Source organism: Neolamprologus multifasciatus, chromosome 1, assembly GCF_963576455.1.
Source record: "Neolamprologus multifasciatus chromosome 1, fNeoMul1.2, whole genome shotgun sequence".
Taxonomy (NCBI): Eukaryota; Metazoa; Chordata; class Actinopteri; order Cichliformes; family Cichlidae; genus Neolamprologus; species Neolamprologus multifasciatus.
In genome coordinates, this window is record NC_140439.1 from 23,963,116 (window position 1) to 23,985,754 (window position 22,639).

Below are 22,639 nucleotides of genomic sequence, written 5' to 3' on the forward strand. Positions count from 1 at the left end.
CAAATGTGTGGGGGGTTTGTGGAGTTTCTTCCTATAAGAGTTTTAGGGACTGAGCTCATGGCCAACCTGTGTGTGTGTGTGTGTGTTTTAAATTATTATTATCAAACAATGTCTGTTTTAAGCACAATTTAATGCCATGAGTCAGTTAAAAGTTCAAAGCAAGTGCGTCTGACTGACCAAAGCCTAGCCAACATATTGTTTAGCTTTCCATTCTGCTATGTTGTCGTGTCACTGGATGTCATATCAACCACGACCCTGTAAACGGGTCAGCCAACCTTCTGTCCATCTGATTGGACAGCAGCACTCCACTGGAGGCCCTACTATGACAGCTGATGAAATCACAGGATTTGCTATGATGTCAATGGTGTCATTAAAATTCATATTAGCAAATGTGTCACACCGTGTGATAAAGTGTGCAATATGGTTAGAAGCACCTTTATTCTGTACTTATGCCAGTCTTCTCTCTCTTTTAATCCATTCTTTCTTTGTCGCCCTTTGTCCCGTACAGCTCTGGCCACCACATAGTTTTGGGACCCTGAGTGAAAGTCCAACAGAACGGATCATTAAAACTCAGAGCGACTCGGACTCAGATTGACTTGTCTACTTTGTTTGTATTTGTATTTGTGCTTGTTCTTGACTTTTTCATTTTTGAATAAAAGTGTTAATTCTTTTTAAAAGTTAATCGTGCCCATTTGTTTAAGATCAAGATTCAAGATTTGATTAAGATGCAGCAGTGAGAGACGCTGCATCTCTGTGGAACTGCTAATGGCAGAGCTGGCAGGGGCAAATATGCATAAGATTTAAAGCCAAATTAGTAATAGCAGCTATGTCAATGTATTAAAAGCCTAATCATACCAAACAGTGCAAACACTATTCAGGAATCAGAAGTTACGATTGAGTGAGTTCAGTTGCTTTATGTAAGTGGTGCTGAAATGCACCAAAACTGTACATTTAATTTTTTTGTTGGCTATTTGTAAATCTTGAAAAAGTGATATCTGTCTGAACTAAAAGGAAGTATTTCAGCATTATGTGTCACATTTCCTTTAAAATCTGTTATTTATTTCATGTTTACCCTTCCTTGGTATTACGCTACAACAAAAACTCTCTGAATGTTTAATATTTCATCAGGCTGCCAAGGCAATTGAAAAAATCTTAGCACTTCCCATTTAACCATACAATATTAATACGCACTTAGTAAGGGGCTCTGTGTGTGTGCGCATGTGTTCATGCGTACATTTAAAAATATCGGGTCTCACACTGTTTACATGTACTGGTTATCACTGCTACTGCAGATTTCTACTTGGAAAAACTTCATTCCTTTGTCATATACTGTATAGGTTTTAGGTTTTACAGAACTGCATGGATGTGTCTTAGAAAGACCTAAAATTGGGTGTTGTCATTGCTAATCATGGGTGCAAAATGGGTACATCATTAGCTATATGTCCTTGTTTTGTAAAATAAATATTTTGTAAGTAATGTGGTTTACCTCTGAACAGCAGGTAAATATTCAAACACAACCACAAAGAAAAAATCCAATCCTATGAGCTGTGGGCAGAGAATATTCACAGAATAGAAGGGATCTAATTGCAAAACCAAGCTAGTTGTGATATATTTTTCATCAGGGTGTTAACTCACTTAAAGCATTGTGCTGCTGCAGATTTTGAAGACTTTCTCATCCTGCTTAGGCCTTTCTGGACACAGGGAAATAGCCGTACAGTGGCATACTGAGCCCTGGATGCTCAGCTGGTCATTCTCTGAGGCAGATACGGACTCTTCTTCTTTAAGCTCCCCAAGGGAAGTGAGTTCTAGGCAGCCGTGGGTCCCTGTCCAGCTGCTTCCTCTGTCTGGAGGGGGCCAGAGGGTCAGAGACAAGGCTCTCTGTGACACTGAATTATCTGCCTGAGTGTGATTGTGCCTGCTGGGAGGGACACTCAAGATTGTGTGTGCGTGTGTGTGTGTGTGTACTATATTTGTGTATATAAAAAATACTTTTGCAGGGCTTTGCTTCAAGCACATTTTTGTTTTTTGTAAGATTTTATATTCATCTGTTGTGTGTCAACACAATGCCACCACTAAGCTAGAACGCTGACACAAGTAATCTTAGTGTGTCCCTTTAAAGATACTGCCCCATAGAGGGAGCTATGGCTGTTCACTGGTGTAGCTAAAGCCCCGTGGATGAAAAGCTGTTTATGATTTAAGTAATGTTAACAAGGTTAAAGATGAAGATAGCGGATTTACTCCACCTCAGGTCTACTGGATTAAGTACGTCTGTCACACATTTCCCCAAGTATAGAGGCACTCTGAAGTGAATGTTTTGCCATTAATGTAAAAAATACAGCATTAAGCTGCATTTTCCTTGAGGTAGGGTAAACAGATACGCAATATACAGTATGTTGCCTTTGCTGTCATACTTTGAGTTGTACCAGAGCTACAAAGAGATGACTGGGCAGAGGTGTATATCATTATCATGCTGAGTGGGCACAAAGTGGGGAGTGAGGCAGGAAGAGATAGAGATCGGAAGAAACGGACAACAGACAGCTGTGCTGAGGTATGCAGCACTGCAAAGTCAGGCTGTGGGTTGTCAGTGGGGCGGAGGTGTGTCTGCTGCCTCTGTAAGAGGACATGGAGACATATAAAGTCGATTATCAAACAAATGGCACATCACAGATCATTTGGAATCCACACATTGAAGAGGTACGTCGCAAGACCTGCAAACAACCTCTGAGGTGTCAAAGAAGTTCCCTCTTTTTTTGCATTTTTAAAAATAGTTTTTAGTGGAAACTCATTGGTAGTATATACTACATCTAAATCAAATTGAATGATGCAGAGCTAAAACTAACAATTATCAGCAAGAAACAGCAGCAGACACTGAACTGAAATTAAAGAGAGTAGATATACATAACATAACTAAAATGCTTCATGCATAAATCACATGCTTTGTGTTTTAAAGCCTGTATATAAAATCTAAATGTAGTCACCAAGTTAAGCCAATTAGCAAGTTCCTTTAAGTAGACACATTACCTCCAATAACCACTCATCTGATTTATCCTTTGGGGAAAATAATGATAATAATCATTTCATTAATTCCAATGCTTTGTGTTTTAAAGTGGGATAATCACGTCTCTCTCTTTTTTACAATTCTTATTTATTTTGGGGGGGTAGTCTGCTATGTCATCTCCCTTTTACACTGCATTATGTGAGGTCACTTGTGTGAAGGGACTTAGATGCTGTAATGTGCACACGCAGCTGTAACAAGCTTTTTGATTATGGCAGACACCGAGGGTGTGACTTTACTGTCAAAGAATACCATCTTTCCATAACAAATGGCTGTTTCCTGCTATTTTATGTTAAAAATCTCATGGATGATTAAACATTTCAGAAAAACACCTTCAACTTTTTCTTTGGGGGTACCTTGGGTATTTCCTGTGTCTGGCCTGTGCTTTTGTGGCTATGAGCTGGTTTAGTGTTCAAATTCTTGAGCCTTCCTATTGCTCTCAGAACAGCAAATTACCTTGATAAAGTGTCTTTTACAAACATGTAGTAGCTATCTTTCCTTTCATGTATTTACTAAAATCCAAAGTTCTTAAATTTGCCTTTTTCTTCTTCTAGCCAGTGGAGATTTCATGAAAAGATCTGATGCTGTTAAATGACATTCTTACACTGGGAAACAACACATTTCTTAGTTTCATTGTAAGCTTTTCTTTATTTCTCTTTTTCTTTAACTGAGCACAGGGTTCTCCCTCGCTCTTGCTGTATTTCCTCAAACTGTTGCACGTTAAGAAAAAGGAAGATGAGAAATAGCTGGAAGGAGCAGATGGGACAAAAGGGAACTGGAGTGGAGAAAAGCTGAATATAGGGCAGTGAAGGGAAGACAGGCGGTATCTTTTTGCTTGATTCCTTAGTTCATTTCAGGTTAATTGAATCCTTTAAAAGTGCAAAGACACGTGAAAGAGGAGAGCGGGAGGTGTGGGTAAAGACAGTAAGAGAACCACCCATCACTGGTAATGGCCTGGTTTGTTTGTTTTCATACCCACAGTGGAGATTGTGACCCAAAAATAAACTTGGGTCAGATGCAGCGGCATTACCCTGACAGCCCAATGTCTCTGTTAGTGCTGCATGCAAACGAAAATATGCTCATTCTCAAGCTATATCTCCCTAGCAGAAGGCCACTTATGAAAACCTGTCCAGTCTTAATTGCGCTGAACCTTTGCTTGTCGGTGCTTTATTGAAGTTGAGGAGTTGGAGTGATGTCAGTCACGCTGCTGTATGAATTCAGTCATGCCTCAGTTCCTTCTCTGTTTGCATATTTCCCATTCTATTGATGCATCCTGTTTTCTTTCTTCACTTTCCCTTTACGCTCCCTCCTCTCCCGTCCACTTGTGTTGCAGTTAGCTGATAAGGGAATTACTCCTTTCATTGATGGATCCTTTCATTCTCTTCTTTTAATCAAGCCTGTTAGTACTTCTTAATTAAGACATCACAGTAGCGTTTGATCACTTTTGCTTTTCTGTGAGAGAGAGGGGGAGGGAGGGAGAAAGACAGTGAAAGAGATCATGAAAAAGAGTGGGTATACTCCACCAGTCCCTATTCTGTGTGTGAAGATGACTGAACAGCTTCAATTGGGGCATACACACTTCCTTCAACTCTGTTCTGCCAGCCCTTGAGGCTTGTGGTGTGTACATCTCCCAAGCCAACAGACGTCAACCTCCAGAGATCCATAGTAGACAGATGGTATTGGAGGCTGGGTCGGATGGCTATCGAGCTCCCTACTGTCAGTTTGTTGTGATGATCACACACAGCAGGCTGTCAATACTCACAGTCCACTAATCAAAGAGTTTAAAAAAAGAACTAACAACAAAGACTATTTAGAAGGCAAAATGCAACTTTAGCTTGGTTTCAAAAAAGAAATAAGAACTTGTAAATACTAAAAGTTATGCTTGTATAGCTTGTGTTGAAACAGGGTATGGGACATTAGCCTATCTTTGGTCGTAGTTCCCACTCCCCCTCCTAAAGGCAGTGAACAGAGTGAGTGCTTCTTTCCTCTAATGGAACGGGTGGGTGAGATGTGCATTGGGTGTGAGGTCTCTACTGTACATACAGTACACTTACTAAGGGTCCAAATGGACGAGGTATGGGAACTCAACCCTCAGGCAAGGAGTGATGGAGAAAGGAGGAAGGGTGAGGGCTGATGACAGAATCCTTAGTCTGACAGCCATGACCTATATCGCTTTGAGTGTAAGAGAGAGAAGTAATGCATAATTAGAAGATGCACATTTGCTCAGTTTTTGCTGAAAGTCTATCAACTCAAACTAATCTTGATTTCTCAGTGATATCCTAACATAATCGTAACACACGCATAGAAATCTGATGCAGTATATACCTTTTGCACTCAAACGCACACACCCACATTCACATATATACAGTGTGTGTCTGTCTTTCTCGCTTAACTGTCAGTTAATTAGTGAGTTGATGTGTGCTTGTGAGTCAGGGAGAATAAGGTACTCTCATTGTGCATATGTGTATGTGCCTGTGTATGTGGTCCCCCTGGCATGTCCTGGATCCCGTAGCGGGATACACAGCCCTTTCTGCCTGGTTTACTGATGGGAGCTGTTTGGCTTCCACACAATTTAGCAAAGGAAACTCTGTACAACAAACATAAACAGACAGAAGCTGATCCTGGCAATAACAGTGAGAGCATACACAAAGAAACACACAAACACACACACAGATGGGACACGTGTAGTCACGTTGGTGTCACATAAAAAGCTCGGATGTCATTCACCAGAGCAGCTTTGCAACTTTCTGTGTTGATAATTCTTCAAACTAAGAAGCAAACTCACGAGTCCTGTCTCGTTTCTCTGCAATGGCTCTCTGCTGCTTCACCCCTTTTCCATCTACGAGCTGACGATTCTCCTCTTCGGAGCTTGCAGCCTTTCTTTCTCTCAACAAGTAGTCCATTTGCCCCTAAGGTACATGAGGGTGGGAGCAACAAAGGGAGGGGACAAAGAAAGAGGAACTTAGATCCTTAGAGCGGGGCATGGGCCCGAGTGGTGATGGAGAGCTGGCATGGGGAAGCAGAGCATTGCGTGCGTGTGTGTTTGTGTTCCTCTTTGGTCACTGTAGTTCAAAAGCTGAACTGCATCCAAGCCTTGGTAATGATGCAGCCGTCCACAACAGACTACAATAACCAACAGTCTATTGCTGGCCAATTACTGTCCGCAACAATTATATTTCCAATTCAGAGGTAACAAGGGAAAGTGGCCCAACTCAACTAATCATTTCGAGCAATTACTTTTAAAACTAATTAGAATGTCAGGTTTGGCTGTGCGTGCCTGAGCTTGGGGGAGGTTTTTGTTTGTGTTTTTGTTTCTGTTTTCACTTTGTCAAATGGGTGGACTTGAAAGGAGAGAGCAGGGGGAGGGGGCAATATCAGCAACAGTGCAAGCCAAACATCAACCATCACCATGGGTTGAGAGACTTGGTCATTACAGCAGTTCTGTGAGTTTGGGGGATCCATTGTGTATGAGAAAATGCTGTGTTCGTTCTGTCGATGCCAGGCACTTTGCTAGACTGGTAAAATGAGTTTCTTGGTAATGTCAGCTGAAATGCTGTGAGAGAGCTAACGGACCACAGATCTCTGGAGCCTCTAAGCTGAAAAGAGGGGGATGTGAAGGGGCACATGCTATTGAAGGCTAAAAGCTGAATGTAAAAATGCTGTTTCGATGAGCTGTGGCGAATAAGACATGTTTCTAGAAAGGATGAGAGAGGACAGGCTAGCCAATATCATTTGAGTGCTGAATTACATACTACATCCTCTCTTTCCTTTCCTTTGAACACAGGTTAACTGATTTTGTGTGATTTAATGTACTCTCCCAATATTGTGATTATTTTCTATTGTATAAGATAAGATTTCAATTACTATTGTGATAATAACAGTCACAATCAATGGCTTAGAGAGGAAGTCAAGGTCAGTACTAATGCTATCTGTAATAGGCATATTTACAAAAGTGAGGAATAAAACTCACGTCTTGATCTGATGCATTAATCCTGATCCCTAAAGGGGTATTACACATTTTTAAAATGCATTTAACCAAGGGATACCTTGTACAGAAAATTGAATATTGTATATTTCAATAAATAATTTAGGTAACACTTAAATCAAATGAACCATCTCATGTCGCACAACTAAGGAATGTGACATAAAATGGAACAACAGACTCAAACGGTCGAATTTATAAAACTTGTTCTTAAATACATGATGGTGCAGCAGCATGTGAGAGCGCGTGGAGTTTGTGTGCACCAATGTTTCCAATTGGAAAATCTGCAAGATGGGCTGTGTTATATATTTTATGAGACCTGGGGGTTTCTTTTTTTACCATACCATTCTTAGACACGCAAACACCTTATGTATGTACAGCTGGTTAAGACGCACACACACGCACACGCTGACTTGTAAATGTAAAACGTTCGCCTTTAAAAGAAGCAGATTAGTCACATCAGTGGGACTGGTTAATGCATAGCAGGGTTACGGCAACTCACGCGAGTCTGGTGAGATTTTTTTCTCTTTGTGTGACACTTTTCTTCCTGATGATTGTTTCATTTGTCAATAAATGTTGGGTAATGTGCTAACTATTCCCTTTCTTTGCAATAAAATTTTCATGCGCATCACTGTAAATGTACTACAGGCCTTAAAAAAAATAAATCCTAGAAATTTGCATTATTCCGTGTTGGCTTTGGGTCACGAGTGTCCAAATATATGCACACATGTGTTGTACACAACCACACACATACAAAAAAACCCACTAAAATGCCTCTAGTAGTTGTCATAACACACCACCCCTGATGGAGTGACGTCTCATTACTAGACAGCTTGCAGCAACAGCATGGCGTTACCTCTCCCACTTTTACAGGGCCATGGTGACAGTTGTGATTTTATCAACAAGCCCAATGAATGTGACATGAGTCAGTAAGTTTCTATTAAAGATTTTATAGAGTAGGCAGTTAAAGGTATTTGTAGCAAGCTGTCTTCATTTAGTGAGAATAAATCTGTTATATTCTGCAAAGAAAAAGCTAGTTCCGGCTTCTATATCAAAAGTCACACCCTAATTGCCAGGACATTTAGAGAATTAAACCATACAGTAGGGAAAAATAAATGGTTTAAGAAGCATATGTCATATTGCAGGCTTCAAGCAATGCTGGATGAAACATGCTGCACAGTATGAAGTGAGTTCTCTGAGGGAAGTGGACATTTGTGAAATGATACATTTCCACAAATGAGCCTAATTATATTGAGCTACTGGCGCTGCAATTATTTAGCTTCTGTACTTTGGCCTAAATAAAAAGAAATTAAATAAAGAAGAAAATACTGTATCACTTCACTTGATATCTTTGGATGTAAGATGTCTTGGGAAATTAATTCAAATTACCACTGCAAATTGAGTGGTTTGTTACTAAAACCCAAATGCATTTTCACTCAAATTGTTGTTTAATCACCACTTAGATTATGCTTTTTTTTAATGTACACAAAATAAAAAAAAAAGACAACAACAACATATTTTGCACTAAGGCAGCATAAAATGGCAAAGACAGGATGATAACAGGTAAAGCTGTAGCTGGAACCATAGTGTACATGCACATTCAGGATGCCATAAAAGGGCTGTCTGATGAGAGAAAACAAATCCTGTAGCACTAGGAGATAAGATAAAGAGTTGAAGCAACCAACAGGCATTTAATGCACTGGTGCACTTATTGCACATGCAGTGGATTAAAACCTGTAACTAGACTCTGTAGTGCTCACATATTCTAAAACCTACAACTCTAACTTCCCCAAGGAAGGAAATACATTGTAGTTAATCTGGGAAAAGGGAAATAGTAATGTATATATTTTCCACAATCTCCTGCAGTCTGCAGGTAGGCGTTTTCAAAAACTGTTTATTCATCATACAGTTGATTTTTTTTTCTTCTTTTTCTTTTTTTTTTCCTATTTGCTATTTTCCTCCAAGTGAATAATTAAATTCTTAAAACATTTTTATGATTAAGTCTTGTATGAAACACAAGACTGGTTCCCTTTCTGCAAGGCAATGTGACTGCGTTGTTGTTTTTGGCGGAGGGGGGGGGCTCGTTTTCTTTCTGCTTGAATAATGCGCACACATTTCTTCGTTTTATTTTTTAAGCATTAATATCTGGATGATACAGACTCAGAGATACAAATTAAATTGAGAGGGGGAATGCACTTTATTCTCACAACAATTTGTTTCATGCCAAACAAGCACAGTCATGTAATTATCGTCGTGGTAATTACTAATTAGGTAAAAAGAGATTCACAATGGTTGATTGTTATTTGTTATCTATGGCACTAAGGGACGAGATTAAAAAAAATCTTTGCAGAGTATATTCCAGTGTTTGTTTTCAGTTTTTGCGTAACTTTCTCATACATGATTAGCTGACCCCTTTAAAAGCCTGATTATTTACAATTACACATCTGTAATTGGTGTTTTTCCTTTGGTTTCCCCAAACACTCCTTGTCAGAACATCATGCCCATTATGTTCACTGTGATGATATCCAGGCTGGAGACTTAGTCCAGAATTTCTTTCAGTGGGCCTACTGCAAAGGAGAGACACCAAGATGGTCAAAACAGAGGCACGTAGAGAGGAGGGGCTGTAGCCACCGAATGTGGAAAAAAGAGGAGAGTTACTTTGATTGACAGTTGTCTGGCCTGGTGCCTGCAGAGGTTGTTCCCCCCGCCGACTGCTATTATCAGCAGAAGGACTTCCCCATCGCCTTGGCAGCGACTGTGTCACCCCTCTCCCTTGGAGGATGCTATCCCATTTGGGAGGAGATGAATAGGGGTCCCCTCACCCCATATGAGGTCTCTGTGGACAGAATCTTTACAGAGGAAGCACAGTGGAGTAAACAGACTTTATGTCAACACCAGCAACTTCAACATCTTTGAACACACACACACACACACCTGCACACAGAGAGAGAGAAAGAGAGAAAAAATGGTCTTTCAGTACTTGGGCTTCAAAATAGCAAATTTGGGAAATATTTGTTTTTCCCAAATATGATATCGATATTCTTGCTGTAAAGGGGAGACCTATCTAAATTATTGCCTTCCACTTAAATATGTATGATTTGAATGCATCGGGCTATTCAAATATGACAAATGTGAGTTTCTGGACTGATGTTATGATGTTTAAAGATTCTCCACCTGTGGATTAACAGCAGTTGTTCAGAAACCGCTGTCTGTCACCACGATTATTTCTTATTTTGTTTTTTTATTTTTTTTTTTAGAACATCTTGATATAAATCTTACGTTTAAACTACAGTGAGGTTGCATGACAATAGCTAGCAGCCGAGCTACTCTAATTCATTTGCGCACTCTGTGATGAATCACTGAGGTATAAATTTAACATCTTTTTGAAAATTCTGAGCATTAGTCATTCCCTCATGTTAATTAAATACCATCTCAGTGAGTCTGACATGTAACTGATGGAACAGCTTGTCGTGACATTTGTCCCCACTTTAGCATTTAAAGCTGCATGTCTGAGAGTATTTTAGGTGCACAGTTAATTTCTAAAGGAATGCAGACAGCTCACAGACAACACACAGACAGCTGCAATGCTAGGTGATTGGCATGTTCAATGTACTGTGTGTAATGCAAGTAAATCCTTCACTTAGGCAGGTGTGTGTGATAGAGAGAAAGAGAAAGCACCAGGAGACGCAGAAAGAAAGAAAGTGTGTGTGCAGGTGTCATGGACAGGTTTTATTAAATTTTGTTCTTTTGACAACATCCCTGCAGCTGTGGGCGTGGAGAGCCTCTTGACTCGCACTTAAATATACATGTATTGTTCTTTCTTACTTTTGGATCAGACACGAACAGGCCGTGAGAGGGTAGATGCCTACATTTTTAAGTCCATGTCCAACATTATCTTATCATTCTCCTCCATTAAAGAGCCATCTGGGTGAATAGTAATGCTTTTATCAGTCGCGACTGTAATAAGTACAGACGACAGTATCCATGGTGAGAAACTGCAGGTGTTTTGTGTACCTTATGTATATCAGTACACCTGAACTCACTCACCTGTGCTGTCATTCCAGCTGCCAGCCTATAGCTGACCATATTTGGCTCACACAAAAACCTTTATTCTTAGCCAGCCACACGCACACACACACACGCGCACACACACACAATCACACATCACTTCCTCACTCTCAATTTAACCTTAGTGTGATGGGGCCCATGTTTAGGCTCCTTGCGGGTGTTAATGGCCAATGGAGCAGATATCGTAATGAGTGATCAATCTAGTTGCTCGCCGTCACAGCAACACATTAGCCATTCATACAAATTCAATCCACTCGCCCAAGCAGAAGATCTGGATGCATATTTAATGTTTATCTTTTACAGATCTCATTTAAGCAGACCTGTTTGTGAAGCTTTGAAAAGGTGGCAAAGTCCATACATAGTCTGCTCCTACCTGACAAAATCAAACAAGTGTGTCTTGCATCCACGCAAGTGATGCTCTTTTTTAATGAAGACCCTGGAAACGCTGCATCTGTGAATAATAACTTGATGATTATTGTGATCAGTTGAAGCCATTTTACAATTAACACTCGTGCTTGGAAAAGAGGCATCGCATCAATTAAACAAGAGCCAAAAACTAAATAAATAAAAATGGTCCAGAGATGAAAGAGAGCTGATGCATACAGTATAATGTCAGGATATAAAACGCAGCAACCCTGGAGATGGAGAGAGAGGAGGACAGTCACTAAGAGTGTCTGCTTTTAAGTACCTCAATCATGCACCTGTCACTCCGTTTCCTCACATAGACATCAGTGTTTACCAAAATGAGGGCTGACAGAAGACATCAGTGCTGGTTTGTGTGCAAACAGCTTGTTTGGACAGCCTCGTGGAGCCTGTCTGGTCTAGCACACGGATGCATTTTGCTTAAGATCAAATAATAATCCATTTAAAGTGTTTAGAGTAGGAGAAGCAGATAAGAAGAGCATTAAGAACCAATGTTGTATTAGCTTTCCGAGACAGTATTTATATAGCTTATATATGAGATATATAAGCTCTTTCTCTGTCTAGATAGATAGATAGATAGATGACATTGTATAAACATGCTAATATGTGCAGCAGCACTGTATTTCAATAGGCAGTGAAATGAAGTGAGGCACAGTCATGAATCACACTGAGTATTTGCGTAAGTTAAAATAACCCTGAATTCATTTGCAATGGATCTCCCATTTCTAAAAGCTCAACAATTGCAGCATCATGCATCCCAAGTCACCCGAGCAAAGTCTGAAAGCAGGTTTCAGGCAAGGCTGGTTCCAATTCAACTGTGATAAATGGGCAGATAAGACAATCAGTGCGCACTGTGACATAGTGCAGCGTCAGACCAGCACTCTGCTACGGAGTTCAGGTGCAGCCATGGTCCTGCAGCCAAGAAAGGAGGGAAAAGCATAGGCACAAGGAGATGTCTTGTACCTTGTGTGTATAAATACCCAAACTACAGTATTAAAGGTGACTATTAGTTTGAGCTCATCTTGTTTGTCTATTCTACTGCCAGCTATGTGGTACTAAGGCCTCTAAATGTGAAGATTCACGTTTTTTGGGAATTAAAACAAGTATCTTAAGGACTTGTATCAACTCAAGCAGGAAATCACTGTGTCCTCAAGCCAGCATGGAAAACAAGTCTGCAGTTGAGAAACTTGTACCTGTGTGAAGTGGTGAGTTGGCCAGATACATAAATACCATTTGCTAGTTACTGATAAATGAAAACTGTGTTGTTGGCTGACTAAAGAATGTATGAGACTGTTTGAAGTGTTTCTGTTGTCTTGTGCTGGGAAATGTGTACACGTGTACATGATTCACTGTCTCCAAAGGGTGCCAAGTCACAGCAGGGGAATGCCTGCATTGCATTTCCCTCATCCCTAGGATAAAATAATGAATCTAATTGTGTGTTGCTCACTTGTACAAATCATGAGGCTATTACGGCTTCTCTTTCCAGCTTATTCTCAGGGTTGGAATGAATGCTGCTCCGCACGCATAGATCCCACCCACCCAGAGTGACACACCTCCGTATAACATCCGTGCACACAAACTAGACCCTGAACAAAATACGTTAATGGGATGAATTCCTGGTTGTAAAGATTCTCCCTTTATTGTCTTCATTTCTGTGATCAGCTTTGTGTTGTTGTGGTTTGTACAATGACTGAGGAACCCTCTTGAACCAACTGAAAAGGTTTTTGTAATTTAAAAAAAAAAAGATTTTAGACTAGATAGGTGGATGCAGGAGGAACCCAGGGAGGAAAAAAATATCCCTTTAATGTGTTTTTTATATACGTGTTAAGTCATGGGTTTAATGTATTCCCTTTTTCAATAGCTTAAGCAAATTCTGCATTTTAAGCAGGAGGAAAAACACACAGGGAGATTACTTTATGTACATATCAAGGAAGTGCAGCAGTTGTCCAAGTATACAGTGTGTTCAGATATCTGTGGATGTTGAAAGCTTGAGCATAGAGAGGTTTACTTGGTGAAGTGAATATGGCAATACTGCCACCTAGAGGTGTGTGTGGAAGGGGAGAGGAACGAGGTATAAGGACAGGACTGTTAACTCCAAGCTCACTTAGTTACAGTTGATGACAAAGTACTAACTATAAGAGCAGATTCCATTTTACAGTATAAATCCTGGATCACCAAAACGAATGCAAAGCCTTTATGTGCCTGCGTGCATTTGTGTGCACCAGCACGTGTTCACCTCTCGTCTGTGACTATCAAAAGAATAGAAAAAGCAATTCTGGCTACATTATGGTTACATCAGATGGGCCATCCACCGAATCCCATCTCCACTGAATCCCATCTGTCCTGCAGAAGTAACCCAGCACATGCTGACCTGCTCTCATTTGCTGTCAGAGAGACTGAGATGCGGGGCAGGACTATAAAGAAAAGACGAGGCAGTGAAAGAGAGAGGGCTCACCTGTGAACCAGAAATGCCCTGTTCAGGTGGGACCTGTTTTGACCTGTTGCCACAGGGACCCTAATGTAAAGGGTGAGGGGGGAGTGGCCATCTGGTGTGCGTTTGTGAGTGTATATGTGGTGTGCTTTTGTTTATGTGCCAAAAGGCATTAATAGGCCAGTGGATGTCTCAAACAGCTGTTACCATAAACAACATGAAAGCATATTAAACATTTTCAAATGCTGTTGTCTACAATGTGAGAATTTGCTTTCAGTCACACATGACATAAGGCATACATCAAATTAAGAAATCTCCATTCCAGGGCATTGAGTACATTTGAAATATTCTTTTTGACGTGTGCAACTCAGCTAATGTGGAAACAGAGCAGACAGCAAAAAAAAACCTATGTTACTCTATGTAGAGTCCATCTGACAAACTGTTTTAACACAAATATTGTCATCATCCGGTTATGTTGCGCATGTTAATATTTTCTGTTTCAATGGGGAAAGGAGAGGCTATAAAGACTCCTCTATATTCTGCTTGTCTAATAATTGGACGTTAAGTTTTTTTTTCTGGAATTATATACTTTATTTATTGATGTACGCTGTATAATTTCACGATCAGTTCTGACTTGCCATAAAAAATGAAATTGCCTGACAATGACAATAATGTGATCTTCTATCTTTTACAGTCAAAGGTCAGCTGTTTCTGCAGTTGTAACAATAACAGTCAAAACAAAATCACACACACTAATCGGAAAAATAACATGCAACAACTCAGACATGGAATGACCTTTGTTGTTTATAGAAGAGCTGGTTCTCTTACAATCCACGCTCATGCATGTGAACATACGCTAAAGCATTCAGGAGTAAATATGGACACACACTCACCTCTTGAGAGACTGAAAAATCTAATTGGGATTTAAATTGGTTAGAGGCCTGGGGCCTTGTTTGGCTGTGTGGCTCGTGTGTGTCTTATTCGTTGCTCTCTAAGGTCATTTAGAAAGCGCTTGTTTAGGGATGAGTGATTAGCAGAGATGTCCAGGGGCTTCCAACTCATAGGAGGCTTCCTGGAAAGGCGGGATAGACCTGCTACAGTGACATGGCTGAACAGTAAGGGCTCCAGGGCTTTGCCATCCAGTACAGTGGGGATTTTTGCTGCGGTTGTGAATCAGCGTAATGGATACTTATCTGTTTGAGCTGCATGCGTGAAATTACATATCAAAGGTGAGTTGCAGGATTCCTGAAGTGAAGGTATTTCACCCGTTTTATATTATTTCTGTGACCTGAACCCTTAACACCAAGAGACAACATGTTACCACATTTAAATGACAGCACTGAACATATTTATGCGCGCGCAGGGTGGCACATGCACACAAACAGACGAGCATTCAATGTAACAAAGTCCTCTGTTGAACCTGACATCCAATTTAACAAACACCAGTTTAAAGTCCTGTTGACAAGAAGCAGGAAGCGAGAAGAGAAAGAGGATATGACATGAGGAGAAATCGGCTCCTTCTGTTCCTTGTCACTCCAGATTATTGAAGACTTACCCAACATGCACCTGGGGGAATCAGTGTCTGTCCACCCAAGTCTCTCAGTCTCATGTTGCTCTGCTTCTCTCTAACACAGAGACGCATACACAAAACACACACATACTCTCTTTCTGTCCTCCTCCCTCCTTTCCTCCTTATCAAACACGGGCCTACTGTACACCCTTATTTGCATTTTTTCCCTTTGTCTTTAAAAAAAAGATATTATTCTATTTCTTTTTCCAACCAAGTGTTTCCAAAGGGTTCAACGTGGGCATGTATGTCAGCCTTGGTATCCTTATACATATGTGTACATGTGTGAGCAGATGTTCGCTTGAGGCAGTCTTCCATGCTTGTCCCTGATAGCTCAATAGAAATATGGGACAAACTTGAAATCACAAAAGAACTTTGCGTCAAGACGTAGTCGGCATACAAACTGAATAACTAATAGGAGGGAAATCAGTTCATCTCCATCAAATCGCACTGTCCACATTTTTTGGCCTGACTATTCATTACAAGACAATTTATTATAATTTGTATTATTTCTACGTGTTCAAGGAGGAGGAAAAATACATCTGTTAATAGCGTGAATCCCTTGATAACGTCCCCGCAGAATAGGTTTCGGCTCTCCATCTGATATTAATAGGTCTTCGAAACACCGCTGTAGTTATTACAGTTATTTATACATTTTACTTCACAAAGCCAGCATACCTCAGTGAGCACCAAATACATTTTGTCAAACTCTTTAATGGTAATTTAATGAACCGTGACCTTTGGATGACAATTAATGCCAGATGTATTTCCACAATATTCATTTATTACTGGCTAATTTTACCTTGCCTGCGTTTTCTCCTGTGCAGATATTCATGCAAGTCTTGTTTAAATGAGCTTTTCATCATTAGTTAGCCTCACTGGGACAAAGACTTGTCTGTCCACTTGCTGGAACTGGATTTGAAAATCCACCTATCAGTCCTTAATGAATATGTTTATAAAACGCAGAAGCTCGTGCATTAGCTGCCCTTTCATCATGAGTGGTTTTGATAAAGATGATAGATCCAAATGGGTGCGTTCATTATTGGGATACAAACAATTTTGAGCTGGACTTTGAGATGCGTGTCACAGAGCTTCTAAGAGCATCTAATGAACAAATGTCCCCTATTGATTGGGTTATTGACAGGATTGATGCAGAATCCAACAGACTCATACTTTTAATTTAAACCTTATAAGTCCGCAACATTTTTTTGGGATCAAGTGAGATAATAATCACAAGATCTCAGAAATATCTAGTTTCCTCTTGTTCTTTTTTTCTCCCTCTACCCCTTCTCACTATGTTTCCAGTCTATCATACATCCCCCCCTTACTGGGATCAGTGGGGCCATCACGCGCACACCTTTGATGTCTCCCAGAGTTAAGCTGGTTTTGAAGTCAGATTAGTGAATTGTAAACACCCTTTTAGACCTTCAGACTCTCTCCACAGAATGAGGGAGAGAGCGCGAGGGAGAGAAAGTGAAAGAGTTGTGGGATTAACCCATACGCCACAGCTCAAAGGTTAGCCGATCCAAAACCACGCTCCATATTGCCTTGTGCACAAACACGAATTGAGGTGTTCAACTCATTTATCATCTGCTTTTCTCCCCCGTCTCACCCTTTTCATTTCGTTTATTTTGGTGAAGCTGCGGAAAAGGCTGGATTGAAGCAGACAGTAGATTTGTGTGGGAGGAAGAGTGCCCTCTCTGCTCACACACACACACACACACACACACTGACGTGCATGCGCACACATATATACACACGTGTACGGAGAGAGGGCAGTGTTTTTCAGAGGAGAAGCCCGTCTGTCTCTTTCACATTCCATTAGTTCCTGGAGCTACATCAGAGGGCAGAGGGAGCACACAGACATTCCTGCAAGACGCAGATGTCAGGATCAAAAGTCAGACTGACTCCTGTACGCAGCAGGGGAGAAAGACAGAGAGGAAGAAAAGAGAGGGAGAGAGCAAAGGAAGAAAAAGAATTTATGCTGGGTACGGCGAGAAAGTGTGGCCGCATCTTTTTGAACATCCTGTGTGCTGAAACCCAGAAAGAATTATTCACTCCTTCAACAAATTCTCCAATTTTCTGCAAACAAAGGCCTTATCCACTACCGCGTGTTTCCATCTACACCTGTAATGCTCTGTGTATTTACTGTTCTCAGGGCTATAGTTGCTATTGTTACTTACTGCTCTCTTGCTGCCAGGCTGATGGGAAACCATGCACCATGCTGCCTACATCTTGTGCCTTGTTTCAGTTATTAAAAGGCACGGGACCAGATGGTGCGTGTGTGCCTGTGTTTTGTGCGTGCGTGTGTGTGTGTGTGTGTGTGTGTGTGTGTGTGTGTGTCTCCAGGTCTACACTTTGGCTCCAGGCTCTCCCAGAACTGGCACAAGCCCAAGTGGGTCATCCATGCAAAGATTCTCTCTCTCTCGCCTCCTCACCGAGAGCGCATCTGTGTAGGCCTTTACATGGGGAATGCAGGCGTGTGTGTTTGTTTATGTGTGCTTCTTGTGAGGATACATTATGGGTTATAGAAAGGATGTGGGTGCTGGGCAAACAAAACATAATTTCTGTTCTGCATATGTCCATCTCTCCTCCTGGGTCTTTCAGTTTCTCTCTTCTCTCTGTCTGTTTTCCATCTCATTTGTTGTTGTTTTTTAATCTCTTCCTTTCTCTAATCTCTAGCCAGCAGAGAAACCAGGTGAACATTCAGTCAAGTGATCAAGGGATGTTTTTTTTCTTTCTTTCCTTCCTTTTTTCCTGCTATTTTCACACGATAACCCTAGTATGAGAAAGAGAAAGAGAGAAAATAAATAAGCTCGCCCTCAAGAGACTAACAGAGGAAGCAAAGCAAGCCAAGGTGGGTAACGGTGAACTGCAGACATATGTGCAGGGACACTGAAGTAAATGGCAGAGGATGGGAGGGTAAACACTTTCAGCATCGGCTTCGGAAAAGGAAGACAGAAGGAGTTAAGAAGAGCCATGGGCCTAGTAGAGCTGTCAAGACGGCCAGGGAGCTGCAAAACTACAGACTGTCAGGAAACATTGTGTCCCTCCAAGATCAACCAGAACTTGTCTCGGCTTACAGTGCAGTTGTGATTTCACAGATATGTCTTTAAGTAGACAAGCACTGTTTTTAATGCGCTCAGAGGTTCCACTCCCTTTTTTTTCTCTAACATGTCACTATTACATTAAGCAGACTTGAGATCCAGAATCAGAGGTTAGGATTCAGCTTAGAGCATCGCTGCAGAATCTTCATCTATCATGTTGTGTGCATTTCTGTTACAAAACAAAGATTTTGTCAAGTGGGAGATTGTCTGTATTTGCTTGAAGAAATGCTTTAACTCTGTGTAACCTCAAAAAAAGAAGGAAATTTATGTCTAAATCTGTGCTGAATCTGTTTCCCCTCATGTTCTCACCTTGCATAATAGATTGTATTAACTGCAAATGTATCTTAAATACTTAAGAGATCCCCCACCGTTTCCCTCTATCCTTCTTTTTTCCCCCACCTGTCTCACTGCTATTCTTGCTGCTCACCACCTGCCTTTCAGCTTGCAGCGGCAGAGGGCACTGATTACATTAGTCCTCAGAGAGCTGCCCAGATCAATACAGAGCCACTGTTCAATCCCGTGCAATCACAGCCACTCGCTAATGAGAGAGGGAAAAGTACAGACGGAGAAAAGAAAGAAAAGAAAACCAACGTTCGCTTCTGTTTTCATCAAAGTGGAATTGTATTATAGATTTGTCCTTTGACGACCACACATAGTGGAGACTTCCTTGATCAATACTGCATCAGGGTTTTTCCACATTTAGGTGACTGTAACAAGACCTCATTTTGTTCCATCAGGTTTCTTTCATACGAAGTGCCCGCCCGTCTTCCATTCTGCTTCCCCATTGTGTATCACACGCTCTCGTTTTTTTGACTCCCTCTTTCTCTCTCTTGCACATCGCTGTTTAATGATGGTAATTTTCCACCCAGGTCCGAGTGTGAGCTGATGTGGTGAGGCTCTTGGCCCCCTGCTGTTCCTGATGAGGCATGATGGGAAATTACCCAGAGCTCTCTGTTGTCAGATTGTAACTCACTGTTTGGTTGTAATAAGCAGGCAAACCCCTGCATGTGTGTTCTCACACACACGTGCGCAGACACCTCTGATTGTGTGCATTAATTACACTGTGTGAGATCACCACAGTGACCACAGCTGTGTGGGCCATGCCTTGCTTTCCAGGTCACTTGGGTCATCGGCTCCCTATAACAGCTACAGCACTGTCACTGCCAGACACAACAGCACATAATGAGACTTCTCCTTGCTGTGCTCGCTGTTCAGATACCAGTGAAACGTTCTTCTCCATCAATCCATCACTTCCTTTCTATCACCTTCCCTACACTGTCATGTCGCTCCCCTTAACATGGTGATGCGAGTGTGTGTGCGCGGCTGCCTGCGGTTTATTGATGGACACGAAGGAGGTACAGGGCTCACTGGGGCACCACCGCTGGGTTAGAGTGGATGGTGGTGAAGAGTGTGGAGTGGGGGGGCTGCCCCTGTCACTGTGGTGTGTCACCTCTGCAGCAGCGCTGTCACCAACAAATGGCGCTTTAGTGGAACCCTGTAAAGAGAGTCCTGCTGAGGTACTGTTTGAATCAGCTTGGGGCCAGTGGGGGACTGCAGGTTCTGTTTGATCAACATCAGCGGATGTTGGGAGGATGTCCACTGTCAGCCTAACTACAGATGACCATCCACAGTCAATAGAGACAGTGGGTATATTTTTTTTTATCACTGTATATTTTTCAAGATTTAACAGAACACAATGTAAAAAAAAGGGGGGGAAATCAGAGATCAATAATCTCATATGTTATATACTGCATAGTCTTTCTCTGGCATTACAAAAATCCAGCATACATGAAACTGATACAATTTTAATTTCATTTCTGGGCGCAAAATATCTATTACTTTTAATTCAAAGTCAATTTTCAATTGACGTCAACTGAAAATTGACTCAATTCAAAAACTGAGTCAATTCAAAGTCAATTTTCTATTGACAATTTGCAGTGAGTTGGAGTAAGTGTGTTTAATTTTGGAACCATTGTTTTCCAAATGAGTGAACATACATGTCTTACCTCCACACCGAAGGTAAGTGGAGGCTTTAACAGATGGATTTGATAGGAGCTAACATAATTTTGCATAATGTGGATGAAACATACATGAAACACGACTATAAGCATTTGTGACTGGAGGCGAAAATGATTTTGTACATTTTTACTCCCCTAAACCTGTTTATGTTACACTTCATCCCTGCTGGGCACCAATGTTTCCTCACCGGATTTCAGTTTAAATGTAAAACACTTTATTTCCAAAACATATGCACATTTATATACTTCAGATCAATTGCTTTCGATGGCCAGCGAGTTTTAAACCGTCAAAACAGCTCAAAGGAGACAAATCAAATCTAAGTTATTAATGGATATGATAAAAGTACTTACAATATGATACGCTGAAGCATACGAAGTCCAGTGATGTTAAACATTCTGACACACTAATTTCTCGAAATATGGAATAACTGGGATCATAATGTGCTATATTGGCCAATGTGAGCAGAAGTCAGGATGTTCATTATATAATTATAATTATAACCAGTGTGCTGTCATTTTTTATGACAATTTCAAAGATTATTATTGTATATTGTATTTGGTATATTTAAATGACCATAATAGAATATGGTATGTATTCAGTAAATTGGGATTAAGGATGATGGAATGATCCCCATCAGATTACCTGTTTTGATAGTAGATACCCACATCAGATCTTTAAGATATCTCTGATCGCTATATCATATTGAGGGCGTTGTAATTACTTTTCTCCCTGCAGCGCTTGCTGCTGTGCCGAGCACCTCCTTGCACTGCCGAGGAGATACCCTTCTAAGAGAAGCTTTTGCTAATGGATAACAGTCAGCCTTACCACTATCATAGTGCCGCTGGCGGAATGTGGGCAAAATGGCAAGGCCCAACTAAACTGGTGTGACTGAAAACATTCTCAGATAGGGCACAATCCATCCATATACACACATATACATGCACAGCAACACACACACCCAGAGGCCAGGAGCTGACAGTAAATAAAACCACAGTCCCTCCTTAATTAGCTCTCTGCCTGAGGGTGAAAACACAGAGAGAAAGTGTGTCAGTCTCTCCCTGTGTTGGATGCTAAGCTGCCACTGCATTCCTCTGTCCATGTTTGCTAAGAAAAATGGCATTTCAGCACAATGATTTGGGTACAGATGTAATTGCACAGCCCTTTGTGTACAAAAATAATTGTAATTTTTATCAATTCATTTTTAATGATCTATTTTGGGACAGTACAAATAGATAGTTAGACATTTACTCTAATTAATAGCAGTGAATTTGCATTAATAAAGTGAATGCAAATTTAGGTCATGAACGTCACGAGGCATGTGAGTGCAGTGATGCCTCACCCTTGTACTTGTATCCTCATTATAATTTAAAAATTTGTGCTCTCCTTTCAATAGCTGTCCATGAGTTACTGACCCTAACCCACATATTAAATAGGTGCTGTAAGCATGAAATTATTATTTTTGAACTGCATCTTATTTATTTTTCATTATTGCAACAGAATATGGAATATGATGTAAAGCCATGGAATTGTTTTTTATATAATTTAAATCATCAGTGTAGTAATGGACAATTTTCCTGGTTTGAATGAAAGGCAGTCAGAAACTAGGATAACAGTGCACTACTGACCCCTGCTGGTAAAATGTTCGCTTGAAGAAACAGGTGAATGGGACAATCCAAAAATACTCAGCTATTTACTTAAAATGACCTTTTGCTTTTTCACTATTTTCTCCAGGTCCTACCTATCTATCTATCTATCTATCTATCTATCTATCTATCTATCTATCTATCTATCTATCTATCTATTATGCACGCATACATTTTTCGCACATGCTCTCTCAGCACAAAATAATGTATTTGGCAATTTCTTCGCTACCAAACAGGCTTGTGTTTTACACCTGACTTAACTGACTTAACTTCTTTGAGGGCAGCGGATTTACACCTCGTTGGCCATCCGATGTCACTAAGCCAGCGGTCAGAGAGAGGAGGAG

The 22,639-nt window shown here is 40.8% G+C and overlaps 1 protein-coding gene across 1 annotated transcript in view; it reads left to right on the forward strand.

The window, feature by feature from the left end:
* immp1l (inner mitochondrial membrane peptidase subunit 1) overlaps window positions 1-21,823 on the forward strand; it is a 33,911-nt gene extending 12,088 nt beyond the window's left edge. Inside the window, exon 6 of the mRNA XM_085167366.1 lies at window positions 509-21,823. Coding sequence (XP_085023492.1) covers window positions 509-595 — 87 coding nt within the window. The 3' untranslated portion in view covers window positions 596-21,823. The remainder of the gene's footprint in view (window positions 1-508) is intronic.
* The last annotated feature ends 816 nt before the right edge of the window (window positions 21,824-22,639 follow it).